Genomic DNA, 27,044 nt, shown 5'->3' with positions numbered 1-27,044 from the left:
AGGGCTGTATACCCAGCTCCTCAGACATGGCCGGACATGGAGGAGACCCTGATATCTGTGCTGCCTGATGACTGGATGGATATACAGACGGATGGGTGAGCAGGCAGACGGACAGCTACGCACCTAATGCCTCATAGTAGGAGTCTTCGGACCAGCCATGGGGGTCAAACATATCCTGAAAAAGAAAAGGTTAAAGCTGCTGTAAAGGTTAAAGTGCCTTCCCTGAGTCTTTCCATGGATCTTCCTGGCCTGGAGTCTCCTGCCTTCAAGAGCACAGGGGCTCAGCTGTCATCCCTGGTCTCTAGCCAGTCCTCCTGAGGATTATGAGGGCAAAGATGCATTTGTGCACAGGCTGTTCTGCAGGGCACAGCGAGTCCACGCTCAGGCCCTGGCCGATCAGAGGCCCCGGGACGCAAACAAGAGAGGCGGGGACTGCGCTCCTCAGCGGACAGTGCTGCAGAGTGGACCTTTCGGTGGTGCCAGGCTGGATCCAGCGGGATGAGTGCAGGGCCCTGGGTACCCTCTCTCACCCTCAGCCTCTGTGGGCGGGACATACCTTTGGGTAGTTGGTGCCGAGCTCATCAATCGCACAGAACTGGATGAGCTTCTCATAGATGCTGAAAGAGGAAAACCACAAGGCGCTGAGCAGGCCTGAGACCCGGGGCCCTGTGTGGCACCAGATTTCAAGAGATCAGAACCATTTGGTGCCTGGGCTCAGGTGAAGCCTTTAAATTCGGCCGAACTGTTCTAAGCAAGCTTCTGGATGGAAGGGGAAATGTCCACTGGCTTGACATTAAAAGTCACTTCTGGCCCTCCAGCCTCCCAGAGAGATGGACTGGGGCCGGCGGCCAGGAAGGATATGGTGTCGAGGTGAGGGCTGCAGTGTCTGTTCTTAACCAGACATCTGACCTTCAGTGTGTGTGGTTTGGTCGGGGCCACCCCACTTAGGCCCAAAGGGGCCAGGGCAGGTCTCGGCTACCCGCACACGAGGCTCTTTCCTGGGTGTGTCACTTGCTAGAGCACTGGACGGAGTAAGACCCAGACACAGTTCTGTTTCTCAAACCTCTCACCTGCGCACAGAATCAACCGCTTTCTAGAGGTGGAAGGGCCTGGGGTGATCATCTGGTCCAATCCCCTCATCGAACAGCAGCGGACACTGAGGCCTTGAGAGGCCACGTGCTTTAGGAGCAGAGTGGGAATGAGAACCCAGCCAGGCGCCCCCGCCCAGCCCAGGTCTCTCGGCTTCCACTCTGCTTTACGTGTTCAATCTGGCTCTTCCATGGTAAATGGTAAGCCTCGGCGAGGGTAATGCCGAGTGGGTGATGGCGCTTTTGGGCTCAGGTGTGATCTGAGCTGGGCCTCTCCCTGCCACCTCCATGGTGGCACCCCCGTCCCCCGTCCAATATCAACCACCCAACTGACCCTGCAGGCTCGTGGGAAACTCACCTGGGATTCCGAAATTCCTTCTTCCTTTGGATAATGTAGTTCATATCCATTCCCTCCTTTATCTTCCGCTCATAAAGCTTCTGGATCTTGTCCTGTGGAAGAGAAACAGAAGGATGACTATGACAGAACCCCACTGCCTAATGATCCCAGTCTGTGGTCACACGTGCTGTGTGGACATGAGGACCCAGGAGAGCCACAGAGCCACGTGAAGCCCTGCTCTGGCCATACGGTCTTTCACCACCCAGCCTGTGACCAGCACCGAGCACAGATAAGATAGATGGAGACCAATCTGCTTTTGCTTTGCTCTCTTCTGACCCCCTTTGGGTGGTTAGTAGAGGGAAGAATAAGAAGCTCAAGGCAGAGAAGCCACAGAGAAGACAGTGAGCAAATCCCCACTTGGTTAATCAGTTCCTGAATCACCTGAAGAGGTTTCAGGCTTCAGTGCTGATGGGCAGGGCTGAAGGCTGGTGTTTAATTTTACCATGGGCATGAGTCCTCAGCAGGAGATCCAGGAAGGCGGGAGTAGAGGTGTCACAAGCTTCCCCAGTGTCCTTTGAGGGGCGGCTCACAGATGGCCAGTCCCCACCACTCTATCAAGAGGCACCGTCAGGGGTCAAGAGGTCATTTTTCATCCAAACTCCCCTCCAGCCCCTACCCTGGCTCAATGGGAAACAGAAGAACCACCTGGCAGTGATCTGGGCCAGTGCCACAAGTGTCCCTAGGCCCACAGAGATGAAGTCCACAACAGATGGCATCAGGGCTGTCTGGCGCGTGAAGAGGCCCCAGGAACCCGGGTCTCAGGGCAGAGCCACCTCTGAGGAGCAGTCTTACCCAGGAAGGCTGGCGCTGGCCCAGGTAAGGGTCACTCGGCTGCCTCCCCCACTAGCGGCAGCTAAACACAGACCGTCCAGAAGGAAAACATTTGGGGCACTCTTCACCTGCAAGAGGAGGCGGGCAGGCTGGGAGGGCCTGAGCGAGGCCCTTTGGGCACATCAGGAGAGGTGACCCATTCCCTCTGTCGGAAGCCAAGAATGGCTGGAGGAAGCACTGAACTGCAGAGAGAAGTTCGTGACACATTTACCAGGGCAGGGAGAAGCCAGGTGCACCACGCCTCCATGCTATCTCTTTAAGGGTGACGGAGGGCAGCCTATCCAGAAGGCTCGGCAGATGGAGGAAGATCTGTATTTTACACAAGACTTTTCTGTGTCTCCCGGGCCGTCAGACGGGTCCTCCTGTTTCAGGTGAACTAAAACGTTTGCTCAGTGTCATGGTCTCTACCACTAGGAGGATCGAAAAAGGAGCAATACTCTGGTCTTGAAGGCTGGGCCGCCTGTCTCCGCCTGGTGGACTGCTGGAGAGTTCTTACAGGCTGTGGACTGTTGCCTGGCGCAGGGGTGACTCGATGCTGGGCGGGTGGTAGGTGGTGGTGGTGGGGGACGACCTCAGCAAAGGCAGGAGACTTCCGGGAGGAGAAGACACAGTGATCCGCATCTCCAGCCCCAGGTCCCTTTAGTCACCCGTCCACCAGCGTGCTGCGGGGGCTTGGGGTGTGGCCAGAGGCACCAGTAGAACCTACAGGATCAAAGGTAGAGCAGGTGGACCGGGCACCACTCTGGGGGCAGCCGTGCACGTCTGCCCTACTGTCACAAAGTCTCCTTCACAGCGGAACGTGCAGAGGGACGGGGAGAAACAACCACTGAGGCTGACCAGGAGGTGTAATCCCACTGTCCCCTGAGGTCCTGCTCCCAAGGGAGTGACCGCACTCAACGTTCCATCTCCTCAGGTCAGGTCTGCACCAGGTTTCGTCAAACAAGAAGCCAGTGACGAGGACTGAAGTTTATGCATATCCGTGCTTGTACTCTTGCACTTCTATTTGTTTATTTTACATTCCGACAATCCCTCAGTTTCTTAGCAAAGTTCCTTCCGAGATGGTCCCATTGGCTCAGGGTTGCCCAGAAGAGGCATGTTGTTTTCTCTGGTTAGGACATCACTTAGGGCAGCTAGGGGCCCCGGCTGAAGCAGCAGAGGGTGGCGTTGTGTACAGAGCAAGCTCCTGAGAGCAGCCTAAGGGAGGTCACCAGGACTGCAGACTCCTTCCCACTCGGGCTGTCCAGAAGCTTCTTAAAGTCAGACCGAGCCAGACACCTGTCCCAGGCCTCCTGGGCTTCATGGGCCTCAGCAGCCGAGCGCTGTGCTTACCTGTAAGTGATTTGAGCATCTGCCGGGGGGCTCGGGCGGGATCTTGATTTCATCAGGTGACATGTTCCGGACTCTTTCAGAAAAGGAGGCTGTGGAAGGAACAGAGAAGAATTCTGTGGGTGGGTGGGAGGGTTACGGTGGCGGACAGACATGGACAATAACCCCCCCCAAAAAAAAGGCCGATAAAACATTTTCGAGGAGGGATACACACTATGAAACAGTAGAACAGGGTGTTTGGAGTAGCACTCCGAGGGGGTGCATGTGAGTTGAGATCAATTGACCAGAAGGAGCCGGCACGTGCCAACCCAGGGGAAGAGAAGGTCAGGCAGAGGGCACGAGCATAAAGATGGCGTGTGGCCAAAGGCTATGTCCTGGGGTGCGCTGGTGGATGTTTAACATCCAGCTGGGAGGTGGGGAGGGGCACAGCCACGACCTGCAGCATCTGCCCATTTCTGTGGTGTAAATTCTCCCCATGGCTAATGTCAAGCTACCAATGTGAGGTCGCTGAACTTGAGGCTGGGAAGAGATGTGCACACCACTGGCTCATAACGTGACCAGCTCCAGCCCCCCAGGGGCTCTGCCCCTGAAACACCCTCCCAGAATTCCGGAAACTCAGAGTTGCTTGGCGCCATCCTTCTCACCTCAGGCTCTCCTACCCAGGCTACAGGAGCAGTTCAGGGTTCCCTAGGCTTCGGGACTCAAAGCACTCAATACTGCCTTGTGCATAGATGACATTTACAAAAGGACCTGTTGGTTATTAGCTCAGGGCCCTTTAATGTTTTCTTAAATTAATTAATTAATTAATTTTCGGCTGCAATGGGTCTTCGTTGTTGCACAGGCTTTCTCTAGTTGTGGCAAGCAGGGGCTACTCTTCGTCCCGGTGCGCGGGCTTCTCATTGTGGTGGCTTCTCTTGTTGCGGAGCTTGGGCTCTAGGCGCACGGGCTCAGTAGTTGTGGCACGTGGGCTCTAGAGCGCAGGCTCAGTAGTTGTGGCGCACGGGCTTAGCTGCTCTGTAGCATGTGGGATCTTCCTGGACTGGGGCTCGAACCCGTGTCCGCTGCACTGGCCGGCGGATTCTTAACCACTGCGCCACCTGGGCAGTCCATGGCCCTTTAATGGTAAACCAATCAACCCGCTCTTGGTCCACTTCGTTCTTGGGAACAAAAGGTCTGATTCTGAAGTGAAGAACCACAACTCCCAGGGAGCAATTCCCTTGGAGATCTGCCCCTGCCCACCCAAGCTTCCTTCTCTCTCCACTCCCCTCCGTGCTGCCTCTGGCCACCCTTGCGACTGCAGAGTTGTGCTCTGGATCACTCAGACAATGCGCTGTTTGTTGTAAGATTCTGTATGTGCTTTTAAAACGTTCTCTCATGAAAAGGACTATACAGTGAGCAAACAGCAGGCGGAGCGGGGTGGGGCAGGATGAAAGCAAAGAATGCAGAATCCAGCACCAGTGACACCCGGCAAGTACTGACTGGGTACCCGCCGTGTGCCTGGCCCCAGGCGAGACTTCTAAGCCCCAAGTGGCTGCCTGGACTGCCTGGGGATGGCCTAGCGAGCCTTCCCCTTCTCTCCCAAAGCTGGGTTAATATTTTCTTAGCAGATAAGGTGCTTTGATTCCTGCTTCGAGCTTCACTAGCCTCAGCTGCTGCCCAAGGAGCCTGCACACACTGTAAACACTGAGGCTGGGGCCCAAGCCCAGGGACAGTCTCCTAACCTGGATACATGTGCCGATTCTCACTGTTGGTGGATTCTCACTGGATGTGCCCCAGGAACAGAGTACTAGATCTGCCATTTTGAGTGAAGGGACGAGGACAGAGACTGGGTGACATATCCTGCTGTGGACTGAGACACCAGTGCAGCCCGGGAGCAGTTTTCACCACAGAACCATGCGCTTCTCTTTGCCTAGCACCCTCCTCCTGTCTCCTGTCTCCTGTCTCCTGAAGCAAGGGACACCCAGATCTGGCAGGAGTTCAATCTCACCCTCACTTCCTCCTTCCTCCCAGCTCTGGGAGAGGCAGGAGGCCTAAGCCTGAGGCTCAAGCAGGCTGCAGAGGCCAGCGGAGAGCGGCATCAGCTGGGGCGCGCCGGTTCTCGCATTTCCTAAGCATCAGCAACAGAAGCGAGGGGGGCTGGGGCAGGCTTTGGGCCGCAGCAAAGAGCGTTAAGGCTTCCCTGGGGTGCAGAGTGTGTGTGCATGTGACAGAGAAGACAAAGAGTGCCCTCTGCCATTTGCCAGGAAAGCCTTTTGGAAAAACAGGGTGTGGCACTGTTGCCATTAGCAACCCAGCCACACTTGGGCTCAAATGGTATACAGTGACAGGGAGAGGGAGAGCCCCTCCTGAGCTCGTGGGCTTGGAACTGGGCTAGGAATGAGAAAATTCCTCGGGAGTAGCTGGCAAATGAAGAGATACATTCAGGAAACTTGATAAAAGTTTACCTCACAGATTTCAGGAGCAATCTTTCTGTGATTCTGCCTTTCCTAAGTCTCAAAATGAATCGAAAGCAGAAGACATCAGACCCACATATATGGCTACTGAGCAGCCAGCCTCAAACCACTTTCCCTGGAAACACACCGAGATGTGTATCCAGGCACATGGGGGCAGCTCGCATCTGCGGCTGCCTCCCTGGTGGCGCAGTGGTTGGGAGTCTGCCTGCCAACGCAGGGGACACGGGTTCGAGCCCTGGTCCAGGAAGATCCCACATGCTACAGAGCAACTAAGCCCGTGAGCCACAACTACTGAAGCCCGTGCACCTAGAACCCGTGCTCCACAACAAGAGAAACCACCGTGATGAGGAGCCCGCAAGCAGCCACGAAGACCCAACGCAGCCAAAAATAAATAAATAAATAAATAAAATTTAAAGGAAGGGAAAAAAAAAAAAGGAGCTGAGTTCAGGCAGAGGGGCTGACAACCACGGTCCCATGAGCAGAAGCCACTCTGCACAGGTCAACTACTACCTCCTCAGTGAGAAATGGGAAGAGAAATCCAAACTCTGAGGCTTAGAGCTCCACCTGTGTCCTCTGTGGGTGACTGGATTCAAGAAACTGTGGTGAAAAAAAAAAAAAAAAAAAAAAAAGAAACTGTGGTGGAACTCTACAACGAGATAATATTAGCAAAAAAAAAAAAACACTATGGATATTCTCAAGGACGTGGATGGGTCTCAAAAACACTAATGGGAGGGACTTCCCTGGTGGCGCAGTGGTTGAGAATCTGCCTGCCAATGCAGGGGACATGGGTTCAAGCCCTGGTCTGGGAGGATCCCACATGCCGCAGAGCAACTGGGCTCGTGAGCCACAACTACTGAGCCTGTGTGTCTGGAGCCTGTGCTCCACAACGGGGGGCCGCGACTGTGAGAGGCCCGCGCACCGCGATGAAGAGTGGCCCTTGCTCGCCGCAACTGGAGAAAGTCCTCGCACAGAAATGAAGACCCAAAACACAGCCAAAAATAAATAAATAAATAAATAAATAAAAAGGTAATGTGAAGTTCTTTAAAAAAAAGTCTAAGAAGTTTATAAAAAAAAAACAAAACACTACGGGAAGTGTAAGAAACTAGAAAAAACAAGGAAACAAACAAAAAAGCAACAGAAAACCCCCCAACAAACTGTGATTCCATTTGTATCAATGGTTCTCAACCAGGGGCGATTCTGCCCCCCCAAGGCTACATCTGGCAGTGTCTGGAAACATTTTTCGTTGTCGTATCTGGCAGGACGAGGGGGTTGCGATTGGCACCTAGTGGGCAGAGACCAGGGATGCTGCTAAAACACTGTACAGTGCACAGGCCAGGCCCCCACTGCAAAGAACTATCCAGCTCGAAATGTCAATCGTGCCGAGGCCAACAAATCCTGATTTATAAGAAATCCTAAAAAAGACAAAACTACAGTGAAGAAAGTAGATCACTGCTTGCCTGAGGCTGAGGGAGGAAATGTCTGCAAGGGGAGGGGTACGGGGGAACACTCTGGAGTCATGGAAATGCTCTACGTCACGACTGTGGTGGGAGTTAACACTAAAAGCTGACGAATCTTACTCTATGCAAGTTACACCTCAACAAAGTTATTTTCAAAAAGTGACAAGGAGGGCTTCCCTGGTGGCACAGTGGTTGGGAGTCCGCCTGCCGATGCAGGGGACACGGGTTCGTGCCCCGGTCCGGGAAGATCCCACATGCCGCGGAGCGGCTGGGCCCGTGATCCATGGCCGCTGAGCCTGCGCGTCCGGAGCCTGTGCTCCGCAATGGGAGAGGCCACAACAGTGAGAGGCCTGTGTACCACAAAAAAAAAAAAAAAAAAAAAAAAGTGACAAGGAGAGGAAAAGTGAAAGCTGGCTGTGGAAGAAGTCGGGGCTGAGATGGCTGGTGCCCACACACTTTCCACCGCTCGCTAAGCGCCGCCAGCAAGAGTGGAGGGCGCTGCCTTGTTGGGCTCCTGGGCCGGCACCTCTGACCCCACGCTCCATCCGCAGCGTCCTGGTGGTGAACAGCAGGGACTGGAGGCAAGAGGAGGCTGAGGCTCCAGTCCATCACCCACTTGGAGAAGGCCACGGGCTGCCTGGTGAGGCTGTGCTCTGTTCTCTCTGCCCGTGAAGCCAACTGGGCCACCCCTACAGTGCCATTTTCCAAGAGCAAACTCTAAGGTTTTAGGAAAATTTGGGGTTTTATAGGGTAGGAAAGACTCATACCCCACTCATCAGAAAACTCGGAGATAAAGGCAGGATCCCACTGAGCACTTGGGCTGCTCAGTGTGGTCACGCTGCTACCCAATCCTTCCTCAGAAGACAAATATAATGAACAATTTTCAGTTCTTTCAGTCTGGAAAACCAGAATGGGTCCCTATCTCCCATCACTGGTGAAGGGATCCTATCCGGAGAAAGGTCAGGTTGGAGGGGCTGCAGGAAGCAGCATTTCCAGGCGGAGTCCAGGGCCTCCCAGGGCAGGGTAAACATGTCTCAAAGGCTCCGTCTGGAAGCAGAGGAGCGGGCTCTGCAGGCCGCCTGAGAAGCAGGAACCTGCTTTGTGAAGACAAGTGGAGCAGGTGGAGAGAGACGGGCACAGTCGCCACAGAGAGGGAGGGCCAATCCCCTCGCCGTGAGGCCGGGCCAGGCCCTGGGAGAGCCCCTCACAAAGTCCGCCGCCAAACTGAAGGGGCTGAGAGGCTTCCTAAAAGGATTAAGAGGCTGAGGTTAGCACGGAACTGGGATGACACGTGTGTCATTTTCCAGAAATGTAACTGCCCTGGCCAGTCCCACAAAGGGCCCCAGACCCCGGGGCTGTGAGGCCTGTTCCCTCCTGGGGACAGAGCAGGGTGCCAGCAGAGGCCACATGTTTGCTCCTTGAGCCCGTGAATATGCCAGCGGAGGGGGCAGTGGGGGGACAAGGCCGGAGGATGGACGCAGGGCACAAGGGAAACGAGCTCCCAGCTGACGGGGGCCCTGAATCCCTCCTGACAACACTGGCAACCGACCAAAGCCCAGTGAAATGCTCCGTGAATCTGTCAAAGAAGAATTGTTCCCTGGGCGTCTTACCCAGACGTCTTAGAAAATGCCAAAGGCCCTGTGAGAGCAGCAGAGCAGCTGCCTTGGCCGAAGCAGAGAGAAGCCACCTGCGTGGCTGGAAGCCGGTTGGTTCTGCGTGAGGCTCCCCGCCCCCCGCACCAGGATACTCACCAACTAATTCCTGGGGATCTCGCTTTTCTACTTCTGGGTTATCCTGCAAAAGAAAAACAGAAACACAAGGAGTAAGCCCAGGCCTGCTGACCCACAGTCACTCTCCTCACTGACACCACTCAGGACTTTTAAGGAAGGAGAAAAGGTGAAAGCACAGTAAAGAGCCCCGAGAGTGAGCGGACACTTTGGGGGATCCTGGGACCCCTGAACCTCCGAATACCCCTTCTTCCTTCATCAGAGCAGCTGGGATGCTCCACACACCTGCTTCAGTCTCTCCTCCACGGCCTCCAGCAGTGACCAGTACCCCTAACGCTGAGGAGAGCAAACACCAGCCATGCGACAGCTGCCCATCTGGATGGACCCTGCTCGCTGCTCTCCCCGGGCCCGGCCAGCTGCCCCAGAACACCAGCGCCTCCAGCTGGTGCCCAGGAAGCAAGAGGTGGCTACTTTACAACACGAGAATCGCAAGACCAGAACGCAAAAGACTGTCTGCTCCCAAGAGATTTTTCTTACTCTCAGTTTCAGCAGAAAAAGAGAGGCTTTATCGCAAGGGGGTAGCTCGTGGAACCCGGGGGCAGGCAGGCAGCGGGCCTTCAACAAGTCACGGCACTGGCCCCAGGAAGGCCCGGCTTGGAGGCAGCCTCACTCTGGCTCTCGCTGGCCCACCTGTCAGCTCTCCTTCCGCTGGCTCACGGTCTCGCCAAAGAAAAGCTTTCTCTGACCCTTCCTGCAAACCCCGGTCCCCAGCACCCACTCCCACACGTCCTTCAGTTCTGGCGGCGTGCAGAGCCCTAGGAGCAGAGGTTTCTCATCGGACTGCTCTGGACTTGCTCTGGATTTCACCGCTCAGAGCAAATGCTTCATCTAAACCAAATCAGCCCGGAGAAGGCACCGTCCCCGTCGTGGTCACACACCCGGGCGCCTCGGGCAGGAAGGCCTTTCCTTGCTTCTGCTGCCCCAAATGCTTCATCTAAACCAAATCAGCCCGGAGAAGGCACCGTCCCCGTCGTGGTCACACACCCGGGCGCCTCGGGCAGGAAGGCCTTTCCTTGCTTCTGCTGCCCCAAATGCACAATGGCAGAAACCGTTTCTGGGGAAACCGAGCCCCTCAGACACAGTTAGGTCAGGGGTCTCAAGTGCCATAACACGGTAATGATCACAGTGGCAGAAGCTGTGCTCATGAGATTGTTGGATCTCACGGCCCACCCCCCCACCCCCGCCTCTGGCTGGTGAGGGAGGAGATAAGACAGTAAAAACTCTGGACCCGATGGGCACATGGAAACGGCCGTGGAGCTCTGTGCACTCCGCTGACACGAAGCAATGTTACGCTGAGGTGACGTCTCAGAAGGGAAGGGGCAGGAAGACCACCCTCCCACCCCGGGCTCCACGCCAAGACCAGAGCAGCAGTTCTTAGCCCCCTTCTCCAAAAAGTCCCTTCTGGTTCTGGGACGGGCCAAAACCCCCTCATTCTTCGGCACACTGCAGTTATTCATTCGACCTGGATGGGCATAATGCCCAGGACAGGTTGCTTAGCAAACGTCTCCTCCAGCCACCCGCCCCCTGCCGATCAGGTGGGCAAAGGAGAGGTGCACCCGAGGGCTGCCGTGCCAAATTCAGGCTGGTTATCCATCAGCTGCTCTCCAGAGAGAGCTGGTCTCCACGGGTCCCACAACAGTCCCTTCGTAGCTGTGACTCTGGAGGAACCGATGTTAAAGAGCATGGCAGTAACAAAACGTTGGACTGTAAAAGTTCCTTAAATTTTCCCTCTAGGGGACAGCTTTCTGGGTGCTAATTGTGGGAAAGTATCAGTTGGGTACATCCTTCCTCCCCTCCCGGGCCATTTGGCTGGTCGTACAGGACTGACCCGTTAATTCTTCAAAGGCCCCCTAGAGCTCTTTCCCAAAGCACTGCCCCAGCCCCTTTCGTGGCCAAAATGCAGAGCAGCGAGGAAAGAGGCAAGATATCCATGTGGGAATTCAGCACATCTGCTCCAGAGGCACAGGAAGTTAGTCGCCAAACAGGCAGCTTCTCTTCAAAGGGGAAAGTACTTGTTCACACCAGGGGCTCCTTGGTGAGACTAAAGGGTGTGAGGCTCCCTGGGGCTCTCCTGTGCCCCAGCGAAGGGAGGGGGAGGGGGAGGGAGAGGTGGGGATTCCTGCGTCTCTCAAGGCCCTGGCCTGGCTTAGCTGAGGTCTGTTTAGTCACGTCTCTGGGAGAAAAAGAAATGATGGGGCAGAGTCACAAACAGGAAGTTCTCTCCACTGCTTTCAGTCTTTCCTTTTCTGGCTCGGCTCCTCATTTCCCCCCAAGTTTATCTTTCTACACACGCCACAAAACAAAAAAAATTAACTGGGTAGTTGGTTTCAATCTGCCAACTAGTCTAGTCTCTGGTTTTCTGCCCTCACAGGGCGCACACACACACACAGACACACATACAGACACACAGACAGAAGGCGGCAGGTAGTGCCCAGAGTGCACCCCAAGTCCCCTGGGGCTATGGCCTCTTATCAATCCCAAACCCAGCACCCACAGAAAGAAGTCGCACCCCACCTTCCCAGCAGCGGAATCCAGCTCCACACTATCCCCAAGCAAAGTATCGACCGATGGGCCATGGACCCAACCGCGAGAAGATTCTCCTGCCTTGAGAGACTCCTGAAAGCTAAACGTATAAATTAGCCTCCACAGACTGGAAGCCATACAATTCTGCACAAAGGTCTCCTGGAAAGACTTTGGAATCTGTCGCTGTTCAGATCCCCCATTCGTGTCACATGTACCCGTGTGACTCCTAAGGCCCTGGAGAATCAAACAATGGGACTCTGTGACTCTTGGTGGCCACACCTTGTTACACTTTAGAATGGAATTCCTCCGCCCTCTGACGTGAACAAGCTGGCCGGGGGCCTGCTGAGTTCCTGGGCATGTGGTGTGGTACGGTACTTCCGGATCCTAAAGCAGCCTAACCCCCCCACCCCCTGCCCTGACCCCGAGAAGAAGGGCTTGGCTCTGCCCCACAACAAAGGGCCTGAGCCACAGCATCACATGCTCTTGGAATGGAGTTGGGTGCAGGACTTCAAGTGATGCTGACGAAAGCCCAGCAAGGAAGGAGAGTCGGGGTGTCCAGTGAGACCACTGAAGACAGGGGTCCAATACCCCAAAGATGCTTTTTAGAACCATTTATGCTCAACCGTCCACTGAAGCAAGTTTCATCCAATGAAAGCAGCCTTGCGGGGAGGAGGGGGGGCGGTCATTCAAGACAAAGACCCAGAGACAGTCATGCCTCGGATACCAGGAATTCGGCACAAAAATGAACAATGCACCCCGTGATAGTTATCTCGGAAGCCAGCCATGGTGTCAGAAAAAACAACGGATGAAGTATTTAAAAGGACAGAGCTAAGGAGATGGAAGGTTCACACCATTAAACTGCCAGTGGTTCAAGAAACTGGTTTTACAAAACCTGCTATAGAGAGTCTCAGCATGTCCTTAAAGAGGCAGAAAGGGAGCAGCAGAGCGGATACAAGTAAAAAGCAACAAGAACCCACTCTTCCTTTTCTTCCCCCAAAGCGGTGTTTCTGAAGGCACACAGGACACCTGTCCTGACTTGCGTGAATCCACCCTCCCTGGCCTCCAGGTGGATATTCAGTTCTTCAAAGAAATGAACTCAGCCTGGAGATCTATTTACCAGACGGTTGGATGTCTGCGTCAGCCGGGAGGCATGAAGCCCACAGCCCAGAGACCTGGCCAGACCTGGACGTGACAGCACACGCCCCTCAGACACAGCAGGCTGAGCGCTTTTCTTGCCTAGGAGAGCATCTCACATAGCAGTTCCTAGGAGAAAATACCAGGTAAATCGTTTCTGCTCTCTAGTTCAAGTCCAATTAAGACACAAGGAAAAACAAAGCAAAACAAAATCCACATCTTCCTAAGAAGCCTAGTGAGAAGATGGGAAAGGGAGGGGAGGAAAGAGAGCTCTGAGGCTTCTTCAGACTGTCTGCACCCCTCCAACCTCCCTGGGCTTCACTTCAGTCCCACCGACCGGGGCACGAGTGGCTGCTGCGGGCTGGGGGTCGTCCCTGGAGGACTGTGGTCTGAACCCAACACCGTTGACTTCTTAATCAACTGTGCCTGAGACGTGGAAGAATCTAACGGCCATGGAAGGGGCCTCGTCCTCAGGAATTACAGAATCTGAAATGTCGTTCCCCCTGCAGAGAATATAAAAGTCCGGCCACCGGCAAAACTATGACTGGAGCAGAGGAAGGAAGGAAAAACAATATGGCTCCATGAAGCAGGACAAGCTGCCATGTGAGCTGGGAGGATTTACTCAGCAGAGGAGTAGCAGCTTCTAGTGGGGAGAATGGAGGTTTATTTACAGCCAACAATGCTTCATCAACCCTTCCTGGAACCAGCCCCACCAAGTGCACTCAAAGGTCCGGCGTCCAACTTGAGACAAAGCAACGTAGCTTCCGGCAGCTGGATTCTGCCAAACCTCAATGTCGCCTTTTCTCCCCAGTTCTGGGAGCATTAGGCACAGAGAAAGCACTCTGAACAGGGGAAAGAATGCTACAGACTTATGTTTTCTGTTGGATGATGTAAAATCCTGCATCTTAAAACTAGGGGACAGCTGGGGAGGCAGATTAGCAAAACAAAGCCTCCCAAATCTTCTGTCCTCTCAGACCTGGGGCTGCCCCAGGAGTTATAACACCCTAATGACATCCTAATGACATCTCACTTCATGAGCAGGGTACCCACTTAAAAATGAACCCTCACTGTGGCCTGAAGCGCCGGGGGCTCCCTGCCGGCCATTTCAGCACTCTCCCCACACCCGGATCCTGGCAAAGCTGCTCCCTGGATCATCCCCTCCCCACTCCTGCCTAGTAAGCCCCATTCAGACTTCAGACCTTGGTTCAAGGAAGCTTTCCTCCACCACACCCACAACTGGCCAACAAGACATCTGCCCTATTCTGTGCTCTCACTGTCTTGTTTACCACTGTGTTCCCAGCACCTGCAATAGTCAGTGCCCTGCCCACAACAGGTGCTCAAACACTGATGACAGACAGACAGACACACAAACTTTCTCCCTCTCTCCTTTCTAATCGGTTAACTGCCCAGTGGTCAGTTTTTCTTCAGTCCAGTTTAGGGTTTCAAAGCCACCATCATCTGTAGTGCATTAACCCCCAGACTCCAAACCTGTTCAAGTCCACAGTTAATTTCAATGTGTGGACTCGATATAAGAAAGGGAGGCCATTGTTGGGCTTCCCTCGTGGCGCAGTGCTTGAGAGTCCGCCTGCGGATGCAGGGGACACGGGTCCGTGCCCCGGTCCGGGAAGATCCCACATGCCTCGGAGCGGCTGGGCCCGTGTGCCATGGCCGCTGGGCCTGCGCATCCGGAGCCGGAGAGGCCCGCACACCGCAAAAAAAAAAAAAAAAAAAAAAAAAAAAGGAAAAGAAAAGAAAGGGAGGCCAGCGGAGGAGCTAAATAAAGGGGCTAGAGCTGCAGTAAAGGTTGATATGGGACAAGCAGGAAGGTGTGCATGTGGAGGCACCAATGCTGAATTAAAAAAAATCCCTTAAATCTACCTTGTTGCTCCTAATCTTAAGACAAAAAAAGAATTACCGTATAGTTCGTCAATAACTTATCAAGCATTTATTATGTACCAGGCAATGGGCCAAATACCGGGCATGTGGGATGAACCAAGTTCAGTCTGGGGTAAGTTTAGGGATCACGCTAAGTACTTCAGCGAGCGATCTCATCTAACTCTCACAACAGGCTCATGAAGTCGTGGGCAGACGACCCTGCTGCCCCAGGAGCCACCGGTGCGCCCAGGAAGCCCTCCTGAAAGCTGCAAGCTGATGGTCAAATGAGGTTTTCTGAGGCACCTGTGAGTCACTCCAGGTTGCCAAGAAAGCAGCAACTCTGGAACTTTTGTTGAGATACCTCCAAGCTCCAGAATAAAATTACTGTCGTTTGACAGACACGGTTGGGGGCGTGGATCGAGAGTGGCAGTAACCCAAGACTCAGTGGAAGTCACTGAACCCAGTGCCGCGTGGGGGACAGCCCACCCGTGGCACAAATGCCTGGTGTGGGTTGTTCTACCCACACACCCAGGAGAGCCCTGGAGAAAGCCCATCACCCGCACATTTCCTTCGGCTGTATCCTGTTGGTCAGGATTGGGCCACTGCCACGGCAGGCTGCCTGCCTGGGGATGGAAACACTCAACTTATCACAAAAATGGGCGGAAGTCGGTGGGGCCACTTTGGATGCAGTGGACTCGCCTTCACTCCCAGCTCACTGCCGGGAAGGCTCAGCGCCCCAAGCAGAGAGGTTTCTACAGGAAAAGCGTTAAACAGGCATCTGCCAAGACAAACTAAGCCAGCTCTAGAGCTGGCCTTGAAGACTGAAGCAAAGGAGGGGAAGGGGAGAGGAACAGTCTCTCTCCGAAAATCCTGCCTCCAGTGATGCCCACAGGGCTCAGCATGGCGCTGATGCTCTGTCACGTGGAACCAACCAGAATTCACGTGAAGGCAAAGCTCTGGCTGGAGCCACTTCTGAAGGGGAGACTCTATTATCTGACTATAGCAAGCGTAACCACAGATTTGATTCAAGACCCCTGAAGACCCTGAGTTTCTTGAAAGCTGTAGAAGATGCTCAGAGAGGGCCATTCCATTTCTCTCTCTCCCGCCCAGCGTGTCAGGTGGGCTGTGCCTGAGCAGAGACGTTACCTCACGTCAAGGATTTGAGTCAAGTCCTCAGTGGTGAGGCCAGGCTGCACTTTCTTCTTAAGGGTTTTCCACAAAAACAGTGTCTCTATGCTTTGAGTTGGAGAGCTTGGAGCCAGACAAGGACAAAGAAGACAGCTTTGTGAGGCTGAGGACAGCAAAGCCAAGTTTTTGAGACACACCTCGACAGTGCCACCCAATTACGAAAGCATTATCTTGCCTGGGGGGTCAACCGCCAAGCTGCAATGTTAGATTAACATCGGGGCAAAAAGCAGTGAGATGCTAGAAAGCCAGGAGTGTGGACATGCACACTGGTCCTCACGTACATACTGGTAGGAAGAGGATTAACTATCTACAGGGCCAGAGGGAACGCCAGAATCTTTAAGGCACTGCTTAGGGAAAATTTAGTTTTCAATTGTATCCCAATGTTAAGAATACAAACGAATAAAATCCTGTCAAATCCAGAAATCACACAGTAACATCTCAAGGGACATGGACTGAAACACAGAACGAAGGTGAGAAGTGCTGGATCCCTAAAGACAGGCAGCTTGCCTTCTGCATCATAAATTTCAAAAAGATAAATCATCACTGGGGAAGGCCCCAGCCACGCCTTGGTTAGTAATCCGTGGCATGTAGTCCCGTAGGGAAGGAAGTCTGTCAGGGCTTGCACGGCTGATGGGCAGGCGGACCGGGCACGTAGCAGCTCCTTCTTGGATGGAGAACCACACAGAGGCAGGGTGGGGCTTCTGGGGCTTCAGCTGACTGGGAGCGAGTACAGTCAAGAAGGCCCTGATGGCAGCTGCAGTGCAGCCAAGAGTAGGGGTTAGAGGGAGAAAAATGGTCCTTCTTGCTCTTTGCAGGAGACCACAACTTCCAGCAATCACAACATTTCTCCCAGCGGTGTTCAGCTACAGATATTAGCCAGGCCTTCTTCGGGAGGTGGCAAGACAAAGGACCTACCTTGGGTTTCTTTCAATCTGGACAAGACAGCTATTTCCACAGCCCGCCCTGTCTCTGTCTTTCTGTCTGCTGCTCAGTTCAGATCACCACCCAGACAGACTTGTAGACCCCGGCCTGGGGTGGGTGGGTTCTCCCCAGCATGGAAATTCCGTGTCACTCACTCTGCAAGGGCAACCAACTCCCGCCTCGCTAAAGACCAGGCCTAAAGAAGGCCACGTGGCTATTCACTGCGGTGAGAGCAAGGAAATGCCAATGTTAAATAAGCCTGGGCATTTTCAACAGTTCAAAGGCCTAATTACAATAGCCAGAAGTTAAGAGTGGATGCGGCTCATCTGTTGCATATTGGCTGAGTGCAGCTTTTTCCATAAATTTTGCACACGCGTGTGCACTAACCTGAGTGGCTGCCTAGCAGTCACAGGCGAGAAGATGTTCCACTGAATGTTCAGTTGTTCCCAGGGGCTTTCTGGGCTGTTGCCAGGATTCTGTAGCCTGTAATCTGGGTGGTTATCTCTTTGTAAATGTACATATAACTCAATCACAATAAATACATAGTACTTCCAAAATTCAAAAAAAAGAGTGGATGGCTCACAAGCCAGCAATGGTCAAGGGCCATTTCCTTCTCTGGTCCTAGGTGAGTCATGCTGTCATTTTTTTTTTTTTTTCTAATAAGTACTCAAAGGATCATGGGGTATGGGGGGGTGCGGAACATGGGGGGCAGATAGGAAAATAAAACCAACATTGAGGGACCAAGCATATATTCACACTCTAAACAGAACTCAGTAAAAGCTAACATATGTTATTCAAGTCTCATAAAAACCCCATGAAGCAGATTTTATTATTTCCCTTTTACAGACGAGCAAACTGAAGCAAAATACAATGAAGCAGTTTCTTGCCCAATAAATGGCAACGTTGGAATTCAAGCTCCAGCCTGACTCCGAAGCCTAGAGATACCACTTCCCAACTTCTCACTTCCTCCCTTGAGACCAGGAGGCTGTGAATAGTCACAGTTTCTTCGAAGCCCTTGTTTCAACCACTGGGGAAGCCAACATCGAATACCAGAGGTAAAAATTCCTCTCCAGGAATGACTCCATAGCAGATCACAGGCAAAGCAGGTGTTAAACCCTTGACTTTTACCTTTTAACTATAACGATCAGGGGAAAGAGCTCAAGAATCCATGGTGCCCCAGCGAGTAATGTCTGAGTTGACTTGAACGGAAGACAAGGTCCTGAGGACTTAATCATATACACGGTGGGTGCTGCCACCCCGTCCTTAGCCTAGAGATTTCCTGGGGGCTTACAGAAAATACGCTACCAAAACCGAATCCTACGAAGCCAGCCTCCCTTACTGGGTGAACAATCCTGCAGACTTCCAATGAGAACTGAAATTCTGAAGAATGAGTTCTTTCTTTTGACTTGTGTAAAGAGCACGGCACATTTCCTGTCCATCAGGGAATCTCACTGGAAAGAAACTGCCTACATAACACTTTATTCAATAACAGTTACAAAAACATATTCACATTTTGCTACTATAATGTACCATTTTTGGATTTTACTTTAGCTATAGCTGAATATATGAGAAGAACTAAGGGAAGTGATGTGAAGAAGTGTGCTGCTACTCACTGGTATTACTGCTAGAACAAAAGCTGGTGAATCTCAATCTTTTCTTCGTCATTCCCCATTTGGAGGTATTTAGAAAATCACACAAAAAATTTCCCTACAGCAGTTTTATTGAGATATAACCCACCACTTAATTTTCAAGTGTTATTTTTTCATCTGTGTCATGCTATTATATAATTACCCAAACTATAGCAACAGTGAAAATGTTTATAATACAAATGAGAACAAAACTGGATACAAAATATATATGCTATTATACAGGTAAACCTAAAAAGACGGAAGAATGAAAATGGCTGCACTGTTATGATCATGGAATTAGGTGATTTTTTTCTTTTCTTAAATATTCAACCTTGCTTCTCTAATAGGCTGACAATAAAATAGGCACAATATAAAAACAACAAAACCCTGACAAGATAACCACTAGGAAGAGTGCTATATGACCCTTTCCATGTCAAAGACCTCTAAGAAAATGTCCAAGTTTAAGCTCTAACAAGATAACCTTTGCTGTCCCATCCTGAAAAATAATTCTCAATAGAACATTCCTCAAGTGGGGGTTCCCCAGAAGCTCACCAAGCAAAGGCACACAACGACCCATCTCCACTGGCTGGAAAGGGCCTTGGTCCCTCTGCTGCAGCCCACAATCTGCCCTCTGAAGTAGCCTTCAGGATGACCAGAACCCACGCTGCTTGTCTGTGAAAAGCTTAGCAGCTCCTTTTCCGATTCCAGAGTCCTGGAGGTATAGCAAACACACCCAAAGCCCAAAGAGGAAAACATTTTGCTCTGCATGGATCCTGCGGAAACTGGCAGCCTCTCCCCTTTCGCGGTGAATAAGAGAATGGCTGGCAGGCTCCCGAAAGTGCTTCCTAGAATCAGTTGTCAACAACAGACTCCTGTTGTTGAAACAAGCTCCTCGGGCTGTTTTCGGTCTCCAGATCTTTGATTCTGACATTTTAAAAGATCAATAATAGTGCTGGGTCGGGGCAGGGGGGTGGGGAAGGGCTGGAGAGGAGAGGAAGTTTGGGAATTACCGAGTCAGTTCTTCCCAAGGCAAATCCTTCATCTAAACTCTGAGTCAACTAACAACACACGGCGATGAAGACGCTCGACCTTCTTGAGGGAATTCAGGTGTGTACGTGTAGCCACCGAAGGCAGAGGCCCGTTCACCGCGCTGAGCGAGGACTTCACCAAGCCCCACCGCTCTGGGACTCTAAGAATATCTACCAGCACAGTTCCCAAGCTGTCCATCAAGGCCCCCCAGACCCCCCCTACAAAGGTGCCGGTGATATTTAAAAATTTCAAGGGAAACAGCATTACTTGACATCTGTCAGATACCACACTAATTTATGTATTATTTTTTTCAAGTGGCTACTAAATTGTGAGGACACAGATGCTGACTGCAGGCAGCAAATTACTTAATAAACAGAATTGTTAGGTCATTTCTTTTGGCCTAGGAGTTCTGTGAAAACTTCCTGTGATACCAAGGGTGCCGTGAACTGACAAACTGTGGCAACTTCTGACCTCCAGGATGAGGGCGTAGAATCAGACTGTGTTTGGGTGAGAAGGCTGAGTACTGCTCACAGCTGCATCTTAGGCTGAGAAAAGCTTGTTCCTACACGTTCTCTCCTATCACCTGGAACAGTGGGTGTCATGGCCCGGACCTCAGCTGGGCTGAGCACAGTTTAAGTTATGTGCCTGTTGGCCACAGCTGGAGGGCAGCTGAGCCAGTGCTCAACCCAGGTCTTCTGACTCCAAACCCACTAGACCGGCTCTGAGTTGTGAACGCCACATTTCTGCACTTCTTTTGGGCTCGAAGGATTTTTTAAATGTTTTCTTTGAGCTGGGGTTGTACATGCCTTTTAAAAAATGCTGGCACAATTTTTTCCCCACCCGATGTCACCTCTTTGACCCAGAGACACTTTTATTTTGACAGATGTTTGCTCCTTGGGCTGAGAGGATTCTTTCCCTGGGTCAAAGCCTGGACCACAGCGCCTCAGGGGGCCGGCCATCCCACCCCGCACCGGGAAGCCGGGCCTCCCAGTCAGCTTGGCAATGGGCTGCTCCAGCTTGCCTGTGCTAGCTCATCAGTGCCCGTGTTTGTTTGCAAAGGAAGAGTGTGTCAGGGACAGTGAGTGAGCGGAAATACCTTTATCCACGGGAACTGTGGGAGTGGGGAAAAAAATAAACAAGGGGAAAAGTTCCAGGGCAACTGAGGTAAAACAAGGACAAAGGAGAGTGGTGAAAAGGGAAGCTCACAGGCCAAGGGCAAACACATGGAGGAAACACTTGATCCTTCGGGCCCCTGGCCCTGTGCTAAGGAGCTGGACAGACGACTGCCACTCCTAGTCCGACTTTTTCTAGGACAGCAGTGCCACCTTCTGCTGAGTAACTGAAACATCTGAGTCGCGCTGCTTACTGAAGAGACCAGAAAGTTGAAGTCAGAGAACAAGATACGGTGGAACAGAAGTGCTGAAGCACTGTTTCCCGTGGGACACTGCCACGTGCTCCAGCTCCTTTTCCCTAGTTTAGGGCAAACTCAGCAACCCGAGGGCCCCATCCCTGCCACCCCGGGCTGATGGATCAGGACCAAAGGCTCCCTACAGAGGGGGGTCTGGAGTTCTCATCTCTTCCTCAAATTCCCAAATATGGGACTTGGCACTCATAGGTAACCCCAAACATCAGAGTGATAAAAATAAGGGCAATTTCCAGTCTTTGTACTCTACATTTGTACTTCCTAAAGTCAACAGATGATACAGTTGGAGAATACTCAACTTTGCTTATCCACAATGCCAAGTCCTTTCCCAGAAACACCCTGGGGGTCTTAGTCCAACCCCACCCTCACATTTCTTTTAGGACATTCGTTCCTGAAAAGGCCAGAAACAGAGCGTTCACTACCTCCTGTGGCACCTTGACTCAATCCTGGCCAGAGACGAAGGGCAGCTCTTCGTTACGCGAAGGCAAACATCTCCTCGTTGCTTTGAGTTCTGCGTGGAGCTGCCACCGCCCTTCCCTCACCAGACCTTCAAACAGCAGACAGAACTTCCCACTCCCAGCTCCTTAACTTTCCCCCACGTGACGTGGCTTTAAGTCTCCTCACCTCTGCTCTCCTTGGAGCACAGTCTGGTTTAAAATGCAGAATCCAATACCCCACAACAGACCCAGTGACATGTACGACCAGCCTGGGAAGCGTGCTGAGGGGGCACTGGTCGTCGCAACTAACGCTGCTGAATGCAGACGGGCCAGACACCAGTAAGCTAAGTATTCATTACATTTACCCAGTGAATCGTCACAAAACAAACGAGGCAGATTTGATTATGCGGTCTCGGTGTCCTCCAGACGCTCTACTGCCTCCAATACGGCTCAAGACCCCATAAGGCTAACAGCTCAATGGACAGGTACAGGGCAATGAAAGCAGCTATCAAATAGTTAATTAATATTACCAACCCAAGAGTTTTGTTTTTGAAGAACAGTAGCTCTTGAAGTTGATCTGTGGACCCCTGGGGGGTCTGCAAGGTCAAAACTGTTTGTGTAATACTAAGACATTATTTGCCCTCTCGCTGTGTTACATTTACAGGGGCAACAATGGGTAAACTTCTTGGCCCTTTAGAATAAATCAAAGCAGCGGCACCAAATTTAGCAGTAGTCATACTCTCGGTTTAAAAAAAGCAAATTTCACTTGAGAATATCCTTGATGAAGCAGTAAAAATGATTCACCTTGATCACTGAGTACATTTTAACATTTTGTGTGACTGAGCTGCAAGCTGAACTAGCTGCTTTCTTCATAGAATATCACTTTTACTTGAAAGAATAACTGACAAACTATGGTTATTCAGACTTACGTAGCTGGCAGGCATTTTCTTAACAACGAAGCCCGCAACTTCAGGGAAAACTCTCACGGTATTTACTGGCAACGATAAAATTCAAGTCCTCAAGCAAAAATTAGAATCTGGGAAAATACATACTTCCCACTGTGAGCATGACAACTTTCTGATACTTAATGGCTTGTTTGATGAGATCAGAAATGTCACTAACAAATAAGATTTTTTTTGGATACTACAGAACAAAATGTGTCAACATTTAGGAGACCTGCATAACTCGGTGAACCAACATTGTCCAAATCACTAGTGTCTGATGATGTAATATCATGTATGGGCAAAAGAGCCATTTAAAGTGCGAGAGACCCGTGCATTTAAGTGAAGCAGAGTCCAAAAAGTTCATTGATTCACATTTTCATTGCAACTAACCTTTAGGAAACTACCACCTATTGAGTTATGATGAAGCATCAAACATCCACAAGTACTTGAAGGGCTATCAAAATACTCTCCTCTTGGGCTTCCCTAGTGGCGCAGTGGTTGAGAGTCTGCCTGCCGATGCAGGGGATGTGGGTTTGTGCCCCAGTCCGGGAAGATCCCACATGCCGCGGAGCGGCTGGGCTCGTGAGCCATGGCCGCTGAGCCTGTGCATCTGGAGCCTGTGCTCCACAACGGGAGAGGCCACAACAGTGAGAGGCCCGCGTACCGCAAAAAAAAAAAAAAAAAGAAAGTTATGTCTAACTTTAAGATGAAAGGCATTAGCAGCTTCTTAGAAGAGGATAATCCAATCTTCTGGAGATTTAATGAGATGTAAGTCACTGGAGCTTCTGACCTGGTCTGCTGTTAATTGAATCAAAGTCAATGACAATCCGGCTGCGCTTTGGTGTGAATTTCCTGAAGGAAACCCCAGCCATTTCAAACATGAGCCTCGCGGCTATTGTCTCATTGCTGTCGTGGTATTTATCAGACACGAAAATAACTTCTTTTATCCCTGCCTGGATGATGAGCTTAGCACATTCATTACACGGGAACAAGGCGACGTACATGGTACAGCCTTTCACGTCGGCTGAGTTTTTGTTCATAATGGCATTCAGCTCGGCGTGGCACACCTAAGGGTATTTGGTATCCAGTATACTCTCCGCTGTCCTCCTCCAAGGCAAGAGGTCATCACTGCATCCATTTGGCATTCCATTGGACCCAATGCCCACAATCCTGTTTTCTGCATTCACGATGCAGGCTCCCACCTGGGAATTTGGATCTTTGCTCCCCTGTGCCGATAAGAAGGCCACTGCCATGAAATACTCAGGCCATTCCAAATAGTCATCACGTTTTTTACAGGGAAATTCGCTCATGCTGGGTCCACGCGGCCCCGCCGCCCACGTGGCAGCTCCTCTCAGACGCCCCGGAGGCCACCGCGCGCCCCGCGAGGTTGACCAAGCGCCACTGGCCCCACGCCGCTTCCCCAGCAGCACGTTGGACCGGGAAGGGGCGTCCCTGCGGCCGCCTGCTGCCCCGGCCACCCCTCCACTCCGGGCCCGCAACCTGCAAGCCGGTGCCCGTCCCCGCTGCCGCCGCCGTCCCGCCCAGGAAGGAAAGAGGGCTGGACTTTGTGTTCTCATTTCTGAGGGCTCCCTAACAGGAACAGAAATTGTTCCTTGAGGACTTTTCATTTCACAGATTGGAAATTCAAACGACTGAATGAAATACAGTAACGCACATCAGTCAACCTCCACGTGGGACCAAGAAGGGGGAGGCTGAACACAGAACGACACTAACCAACTTCCCCATCCTACCCCCTCTCTTCCTTGGCCGTTCTTCCTCTCTCATACAGGAATGTCATTCCCAGGGGATTTGCTGTATTCCAGAAGGGGTGACAGTTAAGGGCATGCACCCTGCTCTCCAGCCAACGTCCCCAGGAGGCTTCAGCTTCAGGCGAAGGCTGGCAGCTGTACACATAAAGGCTCCAGGTCCCACAAATCCTCCTTTCCGTCTACAACTGAAGCCCTGACACTTGGCGACCCCCAAGGCTTATTTTATGCACAGGCTCCAAGGCCCAAATACCCCAAACACTAAGACAGAAGATGGACACTAACACTACTGACCATTTTCTTTCTGTGAGCCCAAGCAGAGCTGGACGGTCCTTGATGCAGGCCACGGGTCTACCCTCCTACTAGTAATGCCTGGCCAGGTTCTGAAGCCTGCATTCCTCACTAGGCACAGAAAGGAGCTGGCATTTGTGGCTTGTAGGACAACATTTCGTTTTCCTCCTGCATGCTGGTGCCTAAACGTTCTTTCTCGGTAAAATTTCTTACTGCATCATCCGCAGCTCTTCGTGAGTTTATTTCAATGGTTGGCACAGTTCTAGCCCATCACAAAATCAGCTCAAATTCGGAACAGCTCGTGCTATATTTTTGGATATACCCCTGCTTTACCTTATAATTGGGGATAGTTCTCCTAAATTCCACTAGGACACCTTAAAGGCCTCAGCTGGTTTTAAAGCAGTTTTTAGACACAAAACTTGGTCCCTATTCCCCAGGCCCAGAGTAATGGAATTACTCTTTTTCTTTGAGAAAAAAAAAAAAAGTTTGTGCCCCAAAGAATGCTTCCTCAACAGGCACATTTGTATTAATGCCCAGCACACAGTACCCAACACTGGGGGGACGGGGTGGTGGTGGTGGTGGGTGGTGGTGGTGGTGGTGGTGGTGGTGGTGGTGGTGGTGGTGGGTGTGTGTGTGTGTGTGTGTGTGTGTGTGTGTGTATATATGTATATGTGTGTGCCTTAACCTTCATCACGATGGGGTCAAGGATATGTAAATTACTCTCAGCTGCTACTGGGATGGAAACAGAAGAAGAAATGACTATGTTGTTTCAAAACAAACCATTCTGTGTGGTATACCCAAGAGTGGAAGGGCACAAGCCTGGAAAAACAAGGCTTAGGCTCAGCATCCCCCATAGCTGGGAGAGGTCTCATTTCGTCTGGCTCTCTATGGCCCTTCTTCACATCTAGACGACTAAAGAGAGCCCATGGTACATGAGGCAGCCTTTATGGCTTCCTGATTCTAAAAACATTCCCACACCTAACCCACCTGCAGGGGCAGTGACCTCCCAGAGCCCACCTGGATTCGGAGCAGAGGTGGGCTGCTGCACTTAGCCAAGCCTCTCACCTTGGCTGCGAGGCTGGAAATTGAGCTGCCTCAGGACAGTCCAGGGTAGTCTCCAGGCTTCTCTCCCCCAACTTACACATGGTTACACAGTACGTTAGTGAGACAGATCTTGACTAGACACACGAACTGAGCCATATTGTTAAAAATGCCTTGTTCGTATCCAGCCACCCCACCACAGCCAACACCAAATACCTTTGGGTCATCAGCCTCAGGTTTTTCAGTCTCTGAATCGTCATCTTCCTACAAGACAAAGAATTTAGAGGATTAAGCTTAAAGGACTGGGCCTGAGGTTCTCACATGCATAACAGGGTTTGGAGCAAACCTACCCAGCCTGGGTTGTCCCACCAAGAACCCCTCCCCTACCATATGACTCAGGCTCTAGAGAAAGAGAAGGGGAAAAAGAGATGTTGCGGGGCGGGGGGAACGACAACGGCAGCTCAAAGTTGTTATGCCAGCAGTGCCATAGCCTATATTAACGAAAATGCCTGAGTTTAAAAACCACAAACACAAAAATGGAGAAAGGTGGCAACATGCTTGAGAAAAGAATAAGATCAGGCGCCACGGGATAAAACAGAAATGGCGTTTCCAGTGAAGTATCGGTGATTTCAAACCCGGTATGAGTCTTTTTTTCCTTCTTTGCCTTTCATGTACACAAATACATCAGACTCAGAGCTCCAATAACATTGTTCGCCCCCGGAGTGCCACGACCCCCACACGCTATACCCCAGCGCTTCAACCAGCAACACCTGCACCAACATGAACAGTAGGAAGGTAGGCATCAAACGACCAGGGCGAGTGAGCTGGGAAAGGCAGGACTGAAGGGCAACGCCCAGCCTGTCCTGGGTCCCAGCTGAGTGGGCCCTGCCTCCATGCAAGCGCTCACAGAACTGCCGGTGACCCGTTCCATCCAGCCTTGTTCCCTATCCAAAGGGCCTGCCTGACACAAAGCACCATGCAGGCAAGGCATTTTCCAAAGTGTGCCCTGATCTCACCCAAGCTAGCCCACCATTCCACTAAATGCTAATGAAGGTCAAAGATCAGCTACCCTGTTAGGTAGCTATAATCCATATCCGTTCCACTACCCAGCACACCCCAATACGCGGGAGCCATGATTTAACATCCAACAGAAAACTGTTTCATTTGAAACTGCTTTTTTCAATCACTTTAACCCCCAAATTAAAAAGCCTGCCAGATGTTAATATAAACACCACCTGAGAGACTTGAACTACACTGATGGCTTTGAGATTTAACTGTCCTGCAAGGCATCAGTGAGCCACAGGTTTTAAACGCAATCTCCAAAATCTCCTCCAAATGAAACCCATCAGGCCAAATAATCAGAGATGTAGCTCAGCCAAGTACAATCACATTTTAGAATGTCTATATTGGGACTGGATGCGAGGATTTTACTAAAATTTGAAATAAAGCTTAAATCTGGTAAAAATTCTATGCAAAGCAAATATAGAATAACACTTCAAAAACAC

At 51.5% G+C, this 27,044-nt stretch overlaps 1 protein-coding gene and 1 pseudogene across 2 annotated transcripts in view; both read right to left on the bottom strand.

Moving 5' to 3' along the window:
* SAP30BP (SAP30 binding protein) overlaps positions 1-27,044 on the bottom strand; it is a 32,550-nt gene that overhangs the window by 2,624 nt on the left and 2,882 nt on the right. Inside the window, exons 3-8 of one of the 2 annotated variants that reach the window (XM_065897232.1) lie at positions 25,756-25,803; positions 9,304-9,346; positions 3,646-3,734; positions 1,447-1,538; positions 557-617; positions 124-175 (exon numbers count right to left, since the gene is read on the bottom strand). In XM_065897232.1, the coding sequence (XP_065753304.1) occupies positions 124-175; positions 557-617; positions 1,447-1,538; positions 3,646-3,734; positions 9,304-9,346; positions 25,756-25,803 (385 nt within the window). The remainder of the gene's footprint in view (positions 1-123; positions 176-556; positions 618-1,446; positions 1,539-3,645; positions 3,735-9,303; positions 9,347-25,755; positions 25,804-27,044) is intronic. The other variant, XM_065897233.1, reaches the window with a different exon arrangement.
* On the bottom strand, positions 23,215-23,751 carry LOC136138798 (deoxycytidylate deaminase pseudogene; annotated as a pseudogene).

This window comes from Phocoena phocoena, chromosome 19 (assembly GCF_963924675.1).
Source record: "Phocoena phocoena chromosome 19, mPhoPho1.1, whole genome shotgun sequence".
NCBI lineage: Eukaryota > Metazoa > Chordata > Mammalia > Artiodactyla > Phocoenidae > Phocoena > Phocoena phocoena.
This window is presented reverse-complemented; position numbering and strand designations above follow the sequence as displayed.